At 49.5% G+C, this 16719-nt stretch overlaps 1 protein-coding gene across 1 annotated transcript; it reads left to right on the plus strand.

Annotated features, from left to right (window-relative positions):
- Window positions 1-3930: 3930 nt before the first annotated feature.
- Window positions 3931-9752, plus strand: BECN2 (beclin 2; the record flags this gene model as incomplete). The annotated part of the gene is made up of 2 exons (XM_084868513.1): window positions 3931-3960; window positions 8316-9752. 2 exons carry the CDS (start codon window positions 3931-3933, stop codon window positions 9750-9752), a joined length of 1467 nt encoding a protein of 488 aa, XP_084724639.1.
- Between the last annotated feature and the right edge of the window lie 6967 nt (window positions 9753-16719).

A 16719-nucleotide genomic window follows, 5' to 3' on the forward strand; every position in this document is an offset into this window, starting at 1 on the left:
AAAAAATAAATAAATAAAAAAAAAATAAAAAAAAAAATAGATGCAGGTCCACAAACCCCTCAAAAGGACCTTGTAAACCTGACCTTTATTTATTTAAAAAATATATATTTTATTGATTTTTTACAGAGAGGAAGAGAGAGATAGAGAGCTAGAAACATCGACCAGCTGCCTCTTGCACACCCTCTACTGGGGATGTTCCCGCAACCAAGGTACATGCCCTTGACCGGAGTCGAACCTGGGACCTTTCAGTCCGCAGGCCGACGTTCTATCCACTGAGCCAAACCGGTTTGGGCAGAAACTGAGATCTTTCTCTCTAGGAAAAATGGGACAGTTTTAACCCAAGCAGCTAGAGGCCCTGGAACAGGCTGCGGGGCCTGCTCCCTCCTCCCCCTGCCTTTTCTCCATCCTGGTCTTCCCCTGCTCCTTCCCTTCCCGTTCTCTTTTCCCGTGGAGAGCAGCCCACTCTGGCATTCCCTCCCACTCTGACTGCAGTGCCATCTCAATCACTCCTCTGGCACCCTCATTGGCAGCGCCATGGCGACTGCCTCTCAGCTCGGAGTGCCGAACCAGAAAAAGGAATCTCCTACCCGTTAGCCCACCCCTCTTCTCCTTACACCCGTCAGCTTGCCTCCGTGATCCGGGATTTCTCTTCCTCTGTGGGGAGAACACCTACATCTGCCTCCCCATCAGCTGGACAGGAACCTGTACCCTCATTTCTCTCTCACCCAGTGCAGACGCAGCCCCAATGATCAGTCTTTACCTGGTCCCATAACCCAGTGTTTCCCAAACGTTTGACATGTGTGCACCCCTTCTATAAGTTTCGTAACGCCGGGTACCCCTCGTCCTCATGAGAATGCAGAATTAGGCGCCGCTAAGCACGGTGCAGTGCATATCCCCACCAAACTCCGGTGCCACGCGTACCCACACCAGACTCTTCCCGTACCCCTGGGGATATGCGTGCCACACTTTGGGAAACACTAACTCATCAGATATGACACAAAAGGGGAGCACAGATCACCCCTCTCCTCCTAACCCTGGGCATCACAGCAGCGGTTGGAACTAAACTGCCTCAGGGAGCTTAACCACTGCTCTACCTGCTTTGAAACTCTGTCTCAGGACCTTCAAGAAACCTGTGGATGCCCAGCAAGGGGCAAACTGGGAAAACAAGAACCTTATCACCAGGGTAACCTATTCTCCTCTTTTAAATCACTAGTGAGGCCACTGAGACCCCTACTCTTTCCCCCCTAAAAATAACATCTAGCCGAAACCGGTTTGGCTCAGTGGATAGAGCGTCGGCCTGCGGACTGAAAGGTCCCAGGTTCCATTCCAGTCAAGGGCATGTACATTGGTTGCAGGCACATCCCCAGGAGGGGGGTGTGCAGGAGGCAGCTGGTCAATGTTTCTCTCTCATCGATGTTTCTAACTCTATCCCTCTCTCTTCCTCTCTGTTAAAAATCAATAAAAAATATATTTTAAAAAATTGTTAAAAAATAATAATAATAATAGCCGAAACCGGTTTGGCTCAGTGGATAGAGCATCGGTCTGCGAACTGAAAGGTCCCAGGTTCGATTCCGGTCAAGGGCACGTACCTTGGATGTGGGCACATCCCCAGTAGGGGGTGTGCAGGAGGCAGCTGATTGCTGTCTCTTTCTCTCATCGGTGTTTCTAGATCTCTATCCCTCTCCCTTCCACTCTGTAAAAAATCAATAAAATTTAAAAATAATAATAATAATAATAATAATAATAATAACAACAACAACAACATCTAGGTCTCAGTTGTCTTTCAGCTCCAGGCCCAGAAAAGCAGCACAACCAGACAAGGGACGCTGTGGCAGCCTCAGGACCAGCTTTTACCACTTCCCCCCCCCCCGCCCCCACCCCAGTCACTCAACAGGATCACTCTCCAGACTCACCAGCCAGTCTCTTGGGGAAATCGTGCTGCTGCACCCCTCGTCCAGCATGGAGAACACTACCTGTTTAACAAATACCGCTCACACCTCCACCTCACCTACCCCTGCACCTACTGCTGTGCACCATCTATGAATGTACCCCCTTCCTTAGCTGCCCCCCACCGGGCATTTTTCAACTCTGGGACTACAGCCCACACCTGCGTCCCCCAGGACCTGCCCCACGCACTCTGTCTTTATCTTCCTAACCCCCCATCTTCCTATCAGAACAGAGGGAGAAATCGAATCCTCTCCTGGTCTTCTCAGGCTCCGCCACAAGAGGGCGCCCTTGTTCCCCTCTTAGTGTAAGGTGACCAGATTTTAACATTGGTAAAGCTGGACACCTAACCCGGCACCTTATATGGACCGTACATTAAGCCACCAATCAGTGAGTGCCGAGTACCCTAAGCCCCCCTTCCTTCCCATCGTCCCCTCAAAAGGCGTTTTCACTTCTGCACACGAGTCAGCCCAGCAGGTCCTTCTCCTCCAATAGAGCCTGTAGTCCTGGTTTTAGGCCTCTGTCTGATCTTTCAGATACATGCTCCCCTATGTTCACAGCAGCACCATTCACCAGAGCTGAGATCTGGAACCAGCCTAAGTGCCCATCAGCAGATGAGTGGATCAGAAAACTGTGGTACATCCACACAATGGAATACTACACTGCGCTAAAAAAAAAAAAGAAGGAATTCCTATCATTTGCAACAGCATGGATGGAACTGGAGAGCAGTATGCTAAGTGAAATAAGCCAGTCAGTGAAACATAAATATCACATGATCTCACTCATTTATGGGTAATGAAGAACATTATAACCTGATGAACAAAGACAAATACAGAGGCAGAGAAGCAGCCAACAGACTGTCACATGACAGCGGGAAGGCTGGGGAGGGTTGCGGGGAAATAAGAGATAAACCAAAGGACTTGTGTGCGTGCAGATAAGCACAACCAAAGGATGCAAGACACTGGGGGGTAGGGAAGACCGGGGGAAGGTGAATGGGGAAAGAAAGGAGACACATGGCCGAAACCGGTTTGGCTCAGTGGATAGAGCATCGGTCTGCGGACTGGAAGGTCCCAGGTTCGATTCCTGGTCAAGGGCACGTACCTTGGTTGCGGGCACATCCCCAGAAGGGGGTGTGCAGGAGGCAGCTGGCCGATGTTTCTCTCTCATCGACGTTTCTAGCTCTCTATCTCTCTCCCTTCCTCTCTGTTAAAAATCAATAAAATATAAAATAAAATAAAATAAAATAAAATAAAATAAAATAAAATAAAATAAATAAAATAAAAAAGCCTGCAGGGAAGCTCAGGGAGATTAACAGGCACCAATGACCCCTCACCCAGGGGGAGCCTCGGGTTTGCACCTGCTCCAGACGAGGAGCCGGAACTCATCGGGAACAGGGGCTACACCTGCCCCTCCGCAGGGGCCCAGGCTGGGTGGGGCCAGCTTCTTCCCCAGCTCCCCCTCAGGCACAACCTGAGCCTGTGGGGCCCAGAGGCCTTTGGTGGGGGGGGGGGGGGGTCCCTCTGCGCCCCCTAGTGTCTGGCTTTGTCAGAGCCTCTCATTTTCCCCCCTCAATGTTCTAACAGATTTTATTGCGTTTTTTGTTTGTTTGTTTTTTTGCTGTGGTAATAACTATTTTTTTTAAATTTCTTTATTAAGGTATTACATATTTGTCCTCATCCCCGCTAGCCATTCTTTTTTTATTTTTTAAAAAAATATAATTTAAACATATAATACTTTATAAAAAAATAGTTACTGATGTTTTCAATGTACACATATAATACCTTAATAAAAAAATGGAAAAAATACTGATGTTTTCAATGTACACTTCTAGGAATATATCCCAAGAAACCAGAAACACCAATCAGAAAGGACATATAAACCCCTATGTTCACAGAAACACAATTTACTACCATAGCTGAGATTTGGAAACAGCCTAAGTGCCCATCAGCAGATGAGTGGATCAGAAAACTGTGGTACATCCACACCATGGAATACTACGCTGTAATGAAAAAGAAGGTATTCCTACCATTTGCAGCAGCATGGATGGGCCTGGAGAGCATGACGCTAAGTGAAATAAGCCAGTCAGAGAAAGATAAATTATCACATGATCTCACTCACTGATGGAAAATAAAGAACATTATAACCTGATGAACAAAGATAGACACAGAGGCAGTAAAGCATCGAATAGACTCTCAAATTATTCCGGGAAAGCTGGGGAGGGCAGGGGGGAAAAGAGATCAGCCTCAGGACTTGTATGCATGTTGGGAAAGCAGATCCCAGACGGCGGCCAGCAGGAGGCTGATGAAGGAATCTAAAGAAATCCCAAATATGGAATGAAAACCTTCATCACATCCAGACTGATGCGGCTGATTTACTGACTTGGCAAAAGCTTCCTGTTCCTGACAACGGTGTGTAAGGGGCCTTCAGACTCCAAACCAGCTCTCCAGCCGATTACAAATTCAAACCCCCGGAGATCACATTGAAAACAAAGATCTAGCACCCCAATAGGGATGAGCAGGGACAGGTGTGTTTGCCGGTCATCAGTGCTGACACCTGGCAGCCAGCAACCAAACCGACCTGGTGACCCAGCCCCTCATGGCCCCGGTGCATGCCCCCTCCCCGCCCCCTCCCTGAGCACCCCCTTCGGGCTGACCTCGCTGAGGAATCCTCTAAGGACCGTGAACATTCTAGAAGAGCGCTGACGGGCTCACAATGAAATATGGGGAGCAGCGGCCTGGGCACTGAAACCTGTGTGAGCCAGTGTGAGCAGAGACCCCGGCAGTGCATTCAGACACCCCCAAAAAGCAGGACTCATGGGAAACTGGCAAGGGCCACCACCTGGCATTGGCTTGGGGGCAGTTCCTAACCTTCTAGAGTTTTCCAAGTCAAAAGGGGTCTTAGGTAACCTGCCAAGGAAGGATGAAAAATTTAAGATGCTCTAAAAGCAAAACAAACAAACTAAAAACAAAACAAGAACTTGTATGCATGCAGATAAGCACAACCAATGGACACAAGACACTGTGGGGGGGGGGTGAGGGAGTGTCTGAGAGTAGGGTGGAGGGCAATGGGAGGATAAGAACACATATGTAATACCTTAATCAATAATAATAATAATAAAAGCACCTGCAGGCGAAGCTCAGGGAGATTAACAGGCATCAATGACCCGCTCACCTGGGCCTGGGTCCAGGGGTTTCGGGGACAGACCCAGGGGCCCCCCTTCCCCAGCCCCGACCCCCTCCGGCCTCTCCCCCAGTCTCCCCTGCACCCCCGCCTCCAGACCAGCCCGCACCCCGCTTTCTTCCCCCCGACTCCCTCCTGAGCACCGCCGGACCCCACAGTCACCCCATTGTTCCACCTGGGGGAGCCCCCACCCGCCAGACCCCCTCTGCACCCCAAACCTACCTCTTGGGGCTTCTGCTTGCAGCCCCAGAGCTGGGGCATCCTGGAGACTGGAACCCAGAGTCTGCTGCCTCCTCCCAGGCCAGGGGCCTCCCCGGCAGGTGGAGGGGGGGCCTCCTGGCAGGAGGGGGACCTCAGGGCGCCCTGGAGGCTGTGGGGCCTGGAGAGGGTCTGACCCAGGCCCTTGGGAGCCGCAGCCCTGGCTCTGCCCGCAGCCCCGCCCCGGGAAGGAGGGCCGCTCATCGGGAAGAGGGGCCACACCTGCCCCCCCAGGGCCCCAGGCTGGGCGGGGCCCGCTCCTACCCCCAGGCTCCCCCTCAGGCACAGCCGGAGCCTGGGGAGCCCACAGGCCTTTGGGGGGCCCTCTGTACCCCCCAGTGTCTGACTTTGCTGGAGCCTCTCCTCCAAACTACCAGCTATTCTTTTAAAAAAAATTTTAATAATATAATCTATTGATTTCAGAGAGGAAGGGAAAGGGAGAGAGAGATAGAAACATCCATGATGAGACAGAATCGCTGATCCGGCAGCCTCCAGCACACCCCACACTGGGAGTGGATCCCACAACCCAGGCCTGTGCCCTGACTGGGAATGGAACCCAGCACCCTCAGCCTGCAGGCTGACTTTCCACCCACTGAGCCAAACTGGCCACAGGTTCCCATTATTTCAAGCACCTGGAGCCTTCTCCCGTGGATTGGACCAAATGGAAGCAATAAAACTTCTCCAAGGGGGCCGGGGAGAGGCGGGGAGGGAAGTGCGGCCAGCAGAAAAGAGTCTGTTTCCGGCCTTAGCCCGTGTGGCTCAGTGGATAGAGCACGGGCCCCTCTACGGAAGGGTCCCTGGTTTGTTTCCGCTGAAGGGCAGATCCCTCCATGGCTGATCCCTGTCGCTGGTTGGGGCCCCTGCGGGAGGCAACCGATCCTTGTGTCTCCACCACATCCATGTTTCTCTCTAAAAATAAAGAGAAAAGTATCCGTAGGTGCAGATTCACAAAAAAAAAAAAAAAAATGTGGCCCAGCCGGGACCGGTTTGGCTCAGTGGATAGAGCATCGGCCTGCGGACTGAAAGGTCCCGGGTTCGATTCCAGTCAAGGGCAAGTACCTTGGTTGCGGGCACATCCCCAGTGGGGGGTGTGCAAGAGGCAGCTGATCAATGATTCTCTCGCATCGATGTTTCTAACTCTCTATCCCTCTCTCTTCCTCTCTGTGAAAACTCAATAAAAAAAAAATAATAATAAAAAATGTGGCCCAGCCGGTGTTGCTCAGTGGTTGTCCACCTAGGAACCAGGAGGTCACGGTGAGATTCACTGTCAGGACACATGCCCGGGTTGCAGGCTCGATCCCCAGCGTGGACCGTGCAGGCAGCAGCCGATCAACAATTCTCTCTCAATTCTCATCATTTGCAGCAACCTGGATGGAACTGGAGAACATCATGCTGAGGGAAATAAGCCTGTCAATGAGGGAGAAATACCACATGGCCTCACTCATTTATGGATATTAAAAAACATTATAAACTGACAAACCAAAAGATAGATATAGAGACAGTAAAGCAACAAGTAGACTGTAAAATTACAGCAGGGAGAGTAGGGAGATCTGGGGGAGATAAGAGATCAACCAAAGGACTTGTATACATGCATATAAGTACAACCAATGGACACAAAACTCTGGGGAGGGAGGGTATGTATGGGGGGGCAATGTTAAAATATGTACACAGATAATAATTTAATAAAAAAAATAAAATAAAATAAATATATAAAAAATAAATAAATAAAAAAAACCCAAAAAAAACCAATTCTCTCTCATCATGTATGTTTCTGTCTCCCCCCTCTCCCTTCCTTTCTGAAGTCAATAAAAATATGTTTAAAAGAAGAAGTAGCTGAAACCGGTTTGACTCAGTGGATAGAGCGTCGGTCTGAGGACTGAAAGGTCCCAGGTTCAATTCCGGTCAAGGGCATGTACCTTGGTTGAGGGCACATCCCCAGTAGGGGGTGTGCAGGAGGCAGCTGTTTGATGTTTCTCTCTCATGGATGTTTCTAACTCTCTATCCCTCTCTCTTCTTCACTGTGAAAAATCAATACAATATTTATAAAAATAAAATTTAAAAAAAAGCATCCCTTATTTGGTATTTGACAAAAGGAATAAAATTTCTTTCTTTTTTTTTTTTTAAATATATTTTATTGATTTTGTACAGAGAGGAGGGAAGAGAGATAGAGAGTTAGAAACATCGACGAGAGAGAGTCATCGATCAGTTGCCTCTTGCACACCCCCTACTGGGGATATGCCCGCAACCAAGGTACATGCCCTTGACCGGAATCGAACCCGGGACCCTTCAGTCCCCAAGCCGACGCTCTATCCACTGAGCCAAACCGGTCTCGGCAGGAATAAAATTTCTTTAAAAAAATAAATAAAAAAGAAAAGAAGAAGAAAGGGGGAAAGAAGTTGACATGTGGGCAGAGGCCTTGGTATCAGGTTAAAATATTAAGATCTTGAGATACAGCCAAAACCAGTGGATAGAGCGTCGGTCTGTGGACTGAAGGGTCCTAGGTTAGATTCCGGTCAAGGGCATGTACCTTGATTGCGGGCACATCTCCAGTAGGGGGTGTGCAGGAGGCAGCTAATTGATGACTCTCTCTCATGGATGTTTGTAACTCTCTTTTCTTCTTTCTTCCTCTCTGTAAAAAGTCAATAAAATATATTAAAAAAAAAAAAAGATCAAAAGATCTTAAGGTACAATAAGGATGAAATGTTTTCAGGAGGGAAGTACCAGATTTTAGCTTTAGGAACTAAAGCTAAACTCCATTCTGGGCCCTTTGGCTAAGATCAAGTGTAGAAAGATTACTCTTCAGATAAGCCTTTGGGAGATTCTTGGCTGTAATCCTTTGAGAAGGACTCCTGGCTGGTATCTAAGGAGGGCCAGGTTTGAGGCGGGGGAAAGTGAGAGATGAGATATGCCTTTTAAAACTCCCTTCCTTGAAGGCCCTCACCCAGAATAAATGGAGGAGGAACCTGGGAGCTAGGCGGGGGAGAGTTGGGAAAGTCAAGGCGACAGTCAAGACCTCCACCACCATGTCCTCCATCCGCTTCATCTGCCACGGCTGCCGCCGGCCCCTGAAGCTGGTGCGGACCACGGAGGCCCCGGGCCTTGACCTTGGCCAAGACCCTGGAGCTTCGTACTTCCCCTCCGCTCAGGGGGAGCCGCCGGGAGACACCCCGGAGGAAGGCTTTGCCTCCAGCCTGGAGATGGACCTTGACGAGCTGCAGGCTTCCGCCTGGCACATCCTTGGTGATGGGGATCTGTCCGGGGACCGTCCCACCCACTTCACCCTGCTGGGCAAGCTGGCCGCCGGGAGGACCCTCAGCAGCATCCACAGGGCCGAGACGGGGCTCTGTGACATCCTGTCCGGGGAAGAGCTCGGCCACCCCCTGTGCGAGGACTGCACCGACAGCCTCCTGGAGCAGCTGGACCGCCAGCTCAGCATCTCCGAGTCCGACACTCAGACCTACCAGCGCTGCTTGGAGACCAGGCGTGGGTGCGGCGAGGACGCCGGGGAGACCCTGCAGCAGGAGCTGGAGGTGCTGGAGCTGGAGGAAGCGAGGCTGGTCCAGCAGCTGGGGGAGGTGGAGAAGAGGCGAGACGGGGCGGCCGTGGCCCTGGAGGTGGCCTGTGCAGAGACGGAGAGGCTGGAGCAGCAGGAGAGGCGGTACCCGCGGGCCCTCGGGGCGCTGCAGTGGCAGCAGCTGGAGCTGCAGGACGAGCTGTGGAGCCTGGAGGACCGGCTGTGCCACGCCCAGGCCCAGCTGGCCTGGCTGACCAGGACCAACGCCTTCAAGGCAACGTTTGAGATCGGCTGCGACGGCCCCATCGCCGTCATCAACGGCTGCAGGCTGGGCTGCGCGCCCACGGTCCCCGTGAGCTGGGGCGAGATCAACGCGGCCTGGGGGCACACGGCCCTGCTGCTCGCGAGCCTGGCCCGCACAGTGGGTCTGCGGTTCCAGAGGTACCAGCTCGTCCCCCGCGGGGACCACTCCTACCTGCGGGCGCTGACCCCCGAGGACCCCGTGGAGCTGCCCTTGTTCTGCACCGGGGGGAAGAGCTCTCTCTGGGACAGCAAGTTCGACCGGGCCATGGTGGCCTTCCTGGACTGCATGCAGCAGTTCCAGGAGGAGGCCCAGAAGGCCGAGCCGGCTCTCTGCATGCCCAACCGGATCCACGCCGAGCGGGGCCGGATGGAGGACCCGGGGTCCGGCAAGTTCTACCCCGTCCGAACCCGCCTGCACACGGAGGAGCAGTGGACAAAGGCCCTCAAGCTCATGCTGACCAATTTCAAGTGGAGTCTGGACTGGGTCTCCTTGAGGTACCGTCCCCCGTTAACTGCATCCAGACAGGAGGCTAAGAGACAGAACAGACCATAGAAGCAGACCCAGAGAGGACAGGCAGACGGCTCTGGTGGGGTCGGGTGAGAGGGGGTGGAGGGATTGAACAAAATAAGAGAATTCATGGACACGGACCACAGCATGGGGATGGCATGTGGGGGAGGGGAAGCTGTAGGAGGGTATGGGGGCCATTCATGGTGATGGAAAATAAAATAAAGGAAAAAATAACTTGATTTTTTTTTCCTAGGAGGGAGAGAAGTTATTATTATTTTTTTAAAAAAGATTTTATTGATTTTTTTTTTTTTTTACAGAGAGGAAGGGAGAGGGATAGAGAGTTAGAGACATCAATCAGCTGCCTCCTGCACACCCCCGACTGGGGATGCGCCCATAACCAAGGTACATGCTCTTGACCGGAATAGAACCTGGGACCCTTTAGTCTGCAGGCCAGCGCTCTATCCCAGTGTTTCCCAAACTTTTGACATGTGTGCACCCCTTCTATAATTTTCGTAACGCTGGTTACCCCTCGTACTCATGAGAACGCAGAATTAGGCGCCGCTAAGCGCGGTGCAGTGCATATCCCCACCAAACTCCGGTGCAAGGCGTACCCCCACCAGATCTTCCCATACCCCTAGGGGTATGCATACCACACTTTGGGAAACACTGCTTTAGGGAAGGTCTTCAATTTTTTTAATGAGAAAATTAGTGTGGGGGCTGGTGTGGCTGGTGTGGTTCAGTGGTTGAGCACCGACCTATGAACCAGGAGGTCATGGTTAGATTCCTGATCAGGGCATATGCCCAGGTTTAGCACTTGATCTCTAGTAGGGGAAGGGCAGGTGGTGGATACAAAAATGATTCTCATCATTAATATTCCTCTCTTTCTCTCTTCTCCCTTTCTCTGAAATTAACAAATATTATTTTTAAAAAATCAAATGCACCTTGGGGCTGCCGAGGGTCAATGCAGGACAATCAGGAGATGAGAGGTTTAACCAAAAGTCGGCCCTGCCCCGTAGGTAGGTCAAGAGAGGTCATCTCTGATGTCTCTGAGGAAGGCAGAGGTGAATCAGGGCAGCGCACAAGTTTGGCCTGAGCCCTGGCCTAACGTTGCCTTTGGCTCCAAACAAGCTGGACTCTCAGGGTTTTCCAGATCCACTCACAAACCCTCCTTTGTTGTAAACAGTCCTGAAGCTTAGAGGGAGGGGCGACTCTGCTGTCTTTTCCTCTCACTCCCAGCCCCGCCCTCCCAGGAGGGAGTCACACCTTCTCACTCCTCTTCACCTCCGTCTGAAAATCACATTTGCTTTTTCTTCCCTCTTTTAAAAATTTACTTTTTCTTAATTTTATTACCCCCCCGCCCCCCGCGAAGGTTTTCAGAACTGTCTTGGGAAAGATGAGCATTCACAATCACCAAAACTTTCCCCAGTCATCCATCTGATCTCATGATCTAAATACCGTGTTTTCCCAAAAATAAAACATCCTCCGAAAATAAGACCTACTTACAGGTTTCCTTCTGAGTGAAATATAAGGCATCCCCCCGAAAATAAGGCCCCCCCCCCCCCCCCCCCCCCAGGCTCTGTCTCAGAATGCTATTGCTAAACATGAGAGATTTGGTTCACTGATTCTGAAAGAAATGGAGTCACAAGAAATTCACCAGGAAATTCAGGAATTGGATTGTGATGATGATGTTCCAGAAGATGATGACATGATTGTCATTGAATAAATGAGTCAATTCTTGATACTGTAGGATTCACAGTTTGTCTGGTTTGTGTTGACAACTACCTTACTACCGTACCGTATACAGGTAATAAATTTCCTTTATTTTCATTTAACAATAAATGTGTACCGTATTCTTCTTCATGGAAAAAGAAGACATCCCCTGAAAATAAGACCTAGCGCATCTTTGGGAGCAAAAATTAATATAAGACACTGTCTTATTTTCGGGGAAACAGGGTAGCTAGGCGTTTTAGTATTTGCCCTGTGGTGGGTTTTGTGTGTGTTTTTAAAAAAATATATTTTATTGATTTTTTACATAGAGGAAGGGAGAGGGATAGAGAGTTAGAAACATCGATGAGAGAGAAACATCAATCAGCTGCCTCCTGCACACTCCCTACTGGGGATGTGCCCGCAACCAAGGTACATGCCCTTGACTGGACTTGAACCTGGGACCCTTTGGTCCTCAGGCCAATGCTCTATCCACTGAGAAAAACAGCTAGGGCCTCCCTTCCTCTCTCCCTCCCTCTTTTAACTGAGTCTGCCACTTCCAAGAAGAGCAGCACATTTCCATCTCTGACCCGCCCCCCCTCAGCCCTCAGTTTCATGCTCACACACAGTAGGTGCGTTTCATGTTCACACACAGTAGGTGCCCCATGATTTCTGGCTTCCGTGCATGTTTTATCCGGGGGATGTGTCTACATCACGCCAGGAAGAACCGGGAATGGGTGACTTTGGCCACTAGATGTCGCACCACGCTTACCAGTCCACAGAAAATGCCTGTAACCCTGATTCCAAAAGGAGTAGCTGGGAGCACCCAGGAATGACAGAGTTAAGTGTGACAATGACAGGACAGTAAGAACAGCACCCAGCACAGGGCTCTGGGACCCAGAGCCATGAGTAATGGCCACCACACCGCCCGAGGAGGTGTGCGATGACTTATGAGCCACCCACCTCGCCTCAGAACACCCCACACTCTCAGCCAACCAGGAGCTGACGTCCCGGGCTGGGTCCATGTCCCCACGTTCCCGTTAATAGATGCTGGGGACGCAGGAATCCCAGGGTGCCTTTCACTTCAGCCACAGAACACTTACCCGGGTGCGAGCTAACAGGGCTACCACCGAGGGGGCTTTTGGTCCGAAGCGTGTGCCCAGACCCTTGCTCTCCGGCACGGCACTGACCCTGGCAATGAAGATATCAAAGCTCACACTGGCATTCTCAGCTGCGAAGGGCCATGGGCTGTTACCGAATCTCCCCGCCTCCTTGTTACTGCATTCTGGGGCCTGAGGACTTGCAGGATGACCACATCAGCGGAGGAGAACAGACGAGTACCACGGCACTCAGTAGATGGGAGCTAATCCTCTTGTGGACGGAAGGGGCCTCATTGCTGACCTGACAAGCTCAGGGGAGGCCTGCATGGCGGTCTTGCAAACTCAGAGACCTAAAGTCACCACAAAGGATGATGGTCTGAAATGAAACTTGAACTCAAAGTAACTATGGTGGGTAGTTATGTCCTAGGCCGGTATCTTCACTGACAAGGTCAACCTTTACCTTAACTGAGCCGATCTGTCTTTTTGCATCTAGGATAACATACCCTTGCAATGTCTGGGTAACTGGTAACTTCCCTTTTTTCTGGAGCCCCTGGAGCGCAACCAGATGTGGTGGGCGCCAGGAGAGATGCCTCCAATTTCTTCATTATCATGTTAATTGTCCCTGTACCCTCCTACGTATGGGTCCATCATTTTACTTTTTATCCAGTCCCAGGGGATGGAGCCCACAACCCAAGCATGAGCCCTTGACTAGAATTGAACCCAGGTCCCTTCAGTCGCAGGCTAGCCACTAGGTCAAACCGGCTAGGGCTTCATTCTTTTGATTTTTGGATGAGGAGAGTCTGTGAAACCGAACATGTAATTATAGACCTTCTTCTGATATTCCTAACCCGACCTACACTCAGTGGGAATTGCTGCCCAGCGAAATGTGCCTTTCCCCACCCCCACTTCCTCCAACCCTTCCTGTGGCATCATAAAGACCTATCTTCTCTGGTCAGACCTCTTAGGGGTGTTTTTTAAAAAATAGTTGATTGACTTTTTACAGAGAGGAAAGGAGAGGGATAGAAAGTCAGAAACATCGATGAGAGAGAAACACTGATCAGCTGCCTTCTGCACATCCCCCCCTGGGGATGTGCCCACAACCGAGGTACATGCCCTTGACCGGAATCGAACCCGGGACCCCTCAGTCCGCGGGCCGACGCTCTATCCACTGAGCCAAACCAGTTTTGGCTCTTAGGGATGTTTTTACTTCATCTTTTACAAATCCCTGTAAACTAACCGTTTGCCCCCAATATTTAGCATATTATTAGCACTGCTTGCATTTATTAAGTCAATCATCAGAACATTTTTTACAAACAATTTCTAAATTTATAACACATCTGCTTCTACTTAACTTAGTGTGCAGTCCATGCCTCATTTTTTCTCAGAGAAGAAAAATGATGGGTTTGGACTTCAAGAGTTTTAATATTTTTTCCAGCTCTAACAATCTCTATCTGTCAATCATCTCCTAAATGGCTTTTTTTTTAAAAAAAAATAACTTTTTATTGATTTCAGAGAGGAAGGGAGAGGGTGAGATAGAAACATCAATGATGAGAGAGAAGCATTGATCGGCCAACTCCTGCACGCCCCCTACTGGGAATGGAGCCCCCTGCAGGTATGTGCCCTGACTGGGAATCAAACTGTGACCTCCTGGTTCATAGCTCGACCCTCAACCACTGAGCCACACAGGCTGGGCCTGAATGGCTTTTTAATTTCTATTTTTGATGCTTCTAATTTATCTCTATGAGTCAAGAATATTTGGTTACGAATGATTTGTTGTTAACACTTACTATAGATTGGGTCCAGGTAATTTGCCAGGAAGATTTCCAATGTGAGTCCATGTCTAATTAAAAGATGGTTTACTTCAGTGCTTCTTTGACTTTCTCATTTTCTTCCAAGCTACTTAGAAAGGAGGATAGCTTTGACTTTCATGAGTGTGTTAGCGACACCTCTGGGGATTGCCAAGAATGGCATGCAGCCAGGTTATCTCAATTACTGTGAGTTTATTTGTGCTGATACATACGAAAGTAAGAGAAGATTAGATAGCAACCCAGTACCTACCTAGCCCAGCCTTGTTGTTCAGGAACCAGTAAAGCTTCCTCCCAGTGACCTAGGAGCAGAAATGGTGACTCAGCAAGAACTCTACTATAGACGGTCCAATCTCAGAGGGACGGTGGGAGGTGGGGTGTGGTGGGGAGAGGGAGGTAGGGAATTTGGGAATGGGGTGGGAAGACATCAGTCAAAGACTTTGTATGTATATATGCATAACCCATGGATACAGACAATAGGGTGGTGAAGGCCTGGGCGTGTACGTGTGCATGTGTGTGTGTGTGTGTGTGTGTGTGTGTGTGTGTGGATGGGTGGGACAGGGAAGGGGAGAGGTGTTCAGGCTAGAAGGGGTCAATGGGGAAAAAATGGGGACACCTGTAATGCTTTCAATAAAGATAAATGAAAAACAAACAAGAACTCGACTTCTTTTAGCTGCTGAAGCAGCTGCCATTACCACTCTGAGCTCCTCTCTCCATTTTGGCTGCTCTTGGCTGGTGGGCATCATGAAGGTACAGTCCATTTGCACCTTTTTATTTTATTAGTATAGATATTTTTAAATTAATTTCAGAGGAAAGAGTGGGAGAGAGAGATAGAAACAATGATCCAGGCCTGGTCCAGGAGCAGACTTCCAGTTCTCTGCAATCAATGGCAGAAGGTCTGCTCCTGCCCAGGCCTTACCCCACAGTGACCTGGGTGCCAGGATGTTCCTTGGACACAGGTGCTGGTGCCTATGGATGCAAATTAACCACCATATTGTTTGGGTTAATTTGCATAGTCATTCTGATTGGTTATGGGCATAGCAAAGGTACTGTCAATTTACATGTTTGTCTATTATAAGGTAATATTCTCTTTTTTTTAAAATATATTTTTATTGATTTTTTACAGAGAGGAAGAGAGAGGGATAGAGAGATAGAAACATCGATGAGAGAGAGTCATTGATCAGCTGCCTCTTGCACACCCCCCACTGGGGATATGCCCGCAACTAAGGTACATGCCCTTGACCGGAATCAAACCCAGGACCCTTCAGTCCACAGGTCTGGATCCAAACCACTGAGCCAAACCGGTTTCGGCTATTATTAGGTAAGATTCTTATAGCCCAGCTGGTGTGGCTCATTGGTTGAGTGTTGACCTATGAACCAGAAGGTCACGGTTCGATTCCTGGTCAGGGCACGTGGGGGTTATGCAAGAGGCAGCCGATCCATGATTAATGATTCTCTCTCATTATTGATGTTTCTCTCTTTCCCCCTCGCCTTTCCTCTCTTAAATCAGTAAAAATTTATATTCTAAGTTTCTCTTAGAACTTAGTTCCATAGAAGTTCTTAAAAACAAAGAGAAAACAGAACGAACTGAAGTCACTTGAGAATAACCACAGCCCTGTGGGACATGAGCCCCTGTCAGCCCCAGGTGCTGCGAGGCACTTTAACTGCAGTAACAGAAGACACTTCTCAGAGGGTGAGACCAACCCAAAGTGGGATCAGACCACAAAAACAATAAATTAAAAAAAAAATGGCACCCCTAAAAAAAATACAGCTCTCTTCCTAGTTTGTTTGGCTCAGTGGATAGAGCATTGGCCTGTGGACTGAAGGGTCCCAAGTTCAATTAGATCAAGGGCACATGCTCAGGTTGCAGGCTTGATTCCCAGTAGGGGGTGTGCAGGAGGCATCCAACCAATGACTCATCATTGATGTCTCTCTCTCTCTCTCTCTCTCTCTCTCTCTCTCTCTCTCTCTCTCTCTCTCTTTCTCTCACTCTCTCTCTCCTTTCCTCTCTGCAATAAAGATAAATTTTTAAAAAATACGGCTTTCTCCACCATCTGTTAAATATCCAGTAGCAATATTTGGAAACAACAAGAAAGGAAGTTATGTGACTGCTAGCTGCCCATCAATAGTCATTCTACACCAAGCAAACCCAATGGATAAGATGCATGGGTTTCCCCATCACTCTTATGACACATTAGAAATAAATCTCGCCGAAACCAGTTTGGCTCAGTGGATAGAGCGTCAGCCTGTGGACTGAAGGGTCCCAGGTTCGATTCCGGTCAAGGGCATGTACCTTGGTTGCGGGCATATCCCCAGTTGGGGGTGTGCCGGAGGCAGCTGGTCGATGTTTCCAACTATCTCTCTCCCTTCCTCTCTGTAAAAAAAATCAATAAAACATATATT

This window comes from Pipistrellus hanaki (assembly GCF_964339955.1).
Source record: "Pipistrellus hanaki genome assembly, chromosome: 20".
NCBI lineage: Eukaryota > Metazoa > Chordata > Mammalia > Chiroptera > Vespertilionidae > Pipistrellus > Pipistrellus hanaki.